Source organism: Conger conger, chromosome 1 (genome assembly GCF_963514075.1).
Source record: "Conger conger chromosome 1, fConCon1.1, whole genome shotgun sequence".
Taxonomy (NCBI): domain Eukaryota; kingdom Metazoa; phylum Chordata; class Actinopteri; order Anguilliformes; family Congridae; genus Conger; species Conger conger.
Window position 1 is genome coordinate 22,719,891 of NC_083760.1, and position 4,407 is coordinate 22,724,297.

Below are 4,407 nucleotides of genomic sequence, written 5' to 3' on the forward strand. Positions count from 1 at the left end.
TGGGTTTTTTTATTTTTATTTTTTTTATTTTTTTATACAGACAACAGGACAAGAAACTCACGTCTTCTCATCAAAGCAGTTTTAATTGTTCAAGCATCCTGCCTTTGGTCACATGCCTCTTGGGTGATCCTATGATCTCAGATCAAAGGGTGTATCTGGTTGGCAGGAAGGATGACTCCCTTTGAATGCTTCGATCTCCATTAAGGTCTGATTCAACCTCTTTATAGTGGGGAACTGACTGACATCAACTTTGAACCTAATGGACACAGTGCAAAGATAATCTCATTTATACACATGAATGCAACATTGTATTGAAAGTTTGATAACTAGGTGTTGATGTATAATTCTGTATGTAACAATAAGAAGAGGATTTTACATTTTTGCTGCAGTTCACGAAAGTCTCACCTCTCCGCATTGTAGACCTGGGGCACCAGACAAATATCTGCCATTGAGATCTAAAGGGAAAAAACAAGCATGGTTTACTGACTATGGCTGGGGCTGTAGCAATTCCAATTACAAGTATGTGTAGGTACTTGTAATAAGACCAGGTCCAAATAATGAGACATTATGAATTACTTGTATAAATAAAGCCATACATAAAGCTGGGTTTTTACCCGGATAATTTCAGTAATTTGCTTCACCTCAATTGCCCAAAATATACAACCTGAGCAACTGGTATTTAAATCCATATTTCATTAACCCCAGACTCATAAAGGACATGGGCATATATCTTTGGCTCAACAGGGCATTGGTTCTGCACTCATGTTTCGCCAATACGGTGTATGGATTGGCCAATAATGAGGGAGTGTGGTGTAATGATTTCTGACTTCAAAAACAGTCTAAAATTCTGGATGTAATGAACAGGCCTCATTACCTCATCTCCCACGCAGTACTTTCCAGCGGTTTGTTTCAGGAGAGGCTCCAGAGCTATCAGAGAGAAAAACAAAGTAACCTGGAGAGGTAGTAAAGGAAGCTAGAATGGGGTACAAATTATCACTGAAAGATGTGCCTCCTGTCAGTGCTAGTTCACAATTATGTGAACTACAGGATGTAACATAGTCACTGGCTTGCAGGCAAATGCATTGCACCACTGCTAGTGTACTGGTGTAAAGAGATTAATTTTTCTATAGTCTATGAAAGTTGTCAGTCACCCATATGACCCATGTGAAAAGGTAATTTCCCCCCTTAATCAACTAATGTACTGGATTTAATTCATAATTAGATTCAGCTGATTGAACATAACCAAGCTTGACCGCAGCCAGCAGAACGTAAAGCTCACTTATCTTGAACTTTACGATCAGAGTGAAGTAGTCACTGCACTGAAAGCTTATACAAAAACACACTATGCCACAATCAAAGGAAATTCCAGAAGAGATTCGAATTTTTAAAAATAATTAGCTCTGGAAAGGGTTACGAAACCATTTCTAAGGCTCTCCGAAGGACTCCACCGGACCACAGTGAGACTGTGGGCTCATTCCAACCCCTTATTTTCATATTTTTCCTCTTTTTCCTTTTCTTTTCTCCTTTTCTCCATTGGGAGAGGCTATGAAAAGATAAAAGAAAACGAAGACAGGGAAGTTGAGAACGTGAATTTGGAATGCCCTTGCTCCTTCAAACGTCAGTTTGAAGCCACGTCAGTTATGTAGCAGATGCATGGCAGATGGGGAGAGGTGGATCCAGAGGTCAATCATTTATACGTCAGACATTCCGAAAAAAAGATAAAGTAAAAGATAAAAGAGGAGAAAAATAAGCTATCAGAATGAACCCCAAGTGTTCTCCAAGTGTCCTCCAAATTCCTCCACAATGATGTGAAAGACTGACTATTGGAAGTGTTTGGTTGCAATAATTGCTGCAAAAGGTGGGGCAACCAGTTATGACGTTTAAGGGAGAAAACACTTTTAAACTTTAAAAAAAAGAAAAAAGTTTTGTTTACTCAGGTTCCCTTTATCTAACATATTGCATTTAATATTGCATCCGGATTAAATACCAAACCACTGGTGAGTGCATTCACTCTCTGGAACAGTTTCCTCCCATGGAATATAGTTTTAGTTATGAATATTAGTAGGCAGGAACACACCTTCAAAACCACGGATGATGAAATGCTGGGCCCACGGCACTTTTTCTGCTCCGATCTTCTGCAGCACATAGAGATTCTGTAAATCCAACAAGGTGAAAGGAGATTGTTGCCACCACTTTAGTGCTGATGGGGTTGTATATAGCATATGTGATCTGCTCAATTCACTTACTACATCATGACAGTGTCTTAAGGTGCTATAATGCACTTCTAAGTACACAGCACAGAATTAGTCCACTTAAAGTACTGCACCTTAAAAGTTCTATCTAGTTATTATCTTGCAGTATCTCTTAGATGTCACCCACTTGCACAGGTTGGATCCCAGACGCAATGACGTCGGAAATCATTCGCACTTGTGCGCGTTTTTTGGGGTCGGTGGGGAGCAGGCGACGGCCTGGCCTGGTCTCTTCAATATACTGGATAATGGCCAGCTAAAGAAAAAGGGCAAATGGCTTGACTGTTCTGTTCAGACCCCGTTACATAATATATACAAGTTCTGACTATAACAACGCAAGAATAACAACAGTTTAACCATTCAACTGAATGCTAAACTGGTAAATGATATATGGAAATGGTTTATGAATTCCTATGTCATCAACGGGTTAATTATATAACAAATACTTATTATAGCCAAAAACGGCAAACATTACAGTCTTACCGATTGCGATAGGGTAATGCCATCAATTATAACCGCTGGCACTTGTTGCATTGGGTTTATTTCCTTGTATTGTCCAGTTAGCTAAAAAAAAAAAAAAAATTAAGAAGAGATTTCCTATGGGCATAACTGAATCCAACTATTTTTAGATAACCCGCTAACATTCCATGCACATTAGCAGAATGTTACCTGTTGGCCTCCATCCTTGATCAGATTGACGGGAACTTGGTCGTATTCGATGCCTTTTAGAGCAAAAGCTGAGGAGTACGAAAAGATGTCCAACAAAGAAAACGTGGAAACCAATGCAATAAGCATATATACATATATATAGTGAACACAGTCTAACTGTACATTTCATATATAGCATCTATAAAGTTACATTATATGAGGTCCACATTCAGAAGAAAACCTACCAATTCTAACTCTCCAAGAACATGAACTTCTGAAATATCCATGGAGAACGGGCTGTAAAACAAACAATAAAACATATTAAATACTGTTTTTTAAGTAGCTGCAGTTACATTTCAACCGGATTATGATCACCTTAGTTTGAGAATCCATTGTGACTAAATGCAAAACATCAGAGCAACTGTGTGCTGGATCCCCCCAAAAAAAGAAAACAATTCTGGCAGCCAATGAGATGTTTCTCCAAAAATCCTCCTCCTCGATAATGCAATGTCATATGACAAAGCAATAGTGGCTAATCCTTTGATCATAACCAGAATTTGAACATCGATGTATGCATCTAGCTGTAAGTGAGTAGTTTATTCCGGTTGAATTTAATTCCATTCAAAATACGTTTATCGGGGAAAAGTAGACGAACTCCCTTATCTCACGTAAAATAGTCCAGATGTGGCTCGTGTTGCAGTATAGGCACGTCATTATAAGCCAACTATAGCAAAACACAAAATATTAGGTAATCACACTGATGTTACCTTCATTAGGCAAGAGAGTGTAACATGCATCGCGAAGTGCTACTTGAAGTTGAAACGTCAGTATTGTTCCCCCCTTTATTCAGGCGAATTCAAAACAAAACAGCTATTACTGATTTTACAGTCACCCCATTGTACCCCCAGGGTACACATTTAGGTGGCTTGTGGAGACATTTAGTCGTAGCAAGCAGTCCGAATTGCAATAGCACGAAACAAGACTATCCTAACATGGAACGTCCATGCAGGCTATGAAATACAAACACGTTTCAATTCGACGGATACGTTTAGGGATAGTTTGTCACGTGATAAAACATGTGATCATAGTCCGTTCAGCTGTAGGTGAATAAAACCTGAATAAAACCATTTGTTCATTTATTAAGTCGTTTAATGTACATAGCTACAAAACATGCATATATATAAACTTTAAAATAGCATGCATTGACATTTTTATTTATTTAATTATTTGTTAACTTCGACCTTTATCAGTTAAAGGTTGTTCAAGTGAAGGACGTTACCTAAACCAATACATTTAGAAGAAATGGCAAAAGGTTTACCCAATGGCAGATCATAGTATATTTTTTTCTTTCCAATGGATTTTTAGCAGAGGCGGGATTAACAGCTATATTAATTCTGATAGGCCAACAGTGATTAAACATTGACCAATTGCTTTCATGTGTTTGTGGGAGTTTTTCTTCTTGCTGAATAATTGGTTAGTTTTCTGTTGGTTGACTCCCACTGTGGAGTGA

The 4,407-nt window shown here is 38.3% G+C and overlaps 1 protein-coding gene across 2 annotated transcripts; it reads right to left on the reverse strand.

Moving 5' to 3' along the window:
* Positions 1 to 5: 5 nt before the first annotated feature.
* gstz1 (glutathione S-transferase zeta 1) lies at positions 6 to 3,955 on the reverse strand. Of its 2 annotated transcripts, none has more exons than XM_061232122.1 (9): positions 3,665 to 3,955; positions 3,143 to 3,194; positions 2,919 to 2,986; positions 2,733 to 2,813; positions 2,380 to 2,505; positions 2,078 to 2,153; positions 875 to 927; positions 406 to 455; positions 6 to 256 (listed from the first exon to the last, which is right to left on the reverse strand). In XM_061232122.1, exons 1-9 carry the CDS (start codon positions 3,692 to 3,694, stop codon positions 130 to 132), a joined length of 663 nt encoding a protein of 220 aa, XP_061088106.1. In that variant the 5' UTR covers positions 3,695 to 3,955; the 3' UTR covers positions 6 to 129. The 2 variants fall into 2 exon arrangements, with proteins under 2 accessions (XP_061088106.1, XP_061088114.1); XM_061232130.1 differs by lacking the exon at positions 3,665 to 3,955 and adding an exon at positions 3,273 to 3,658.
* Positions 3,956 to 4,407: the final 452 nt, after the last annotated feature.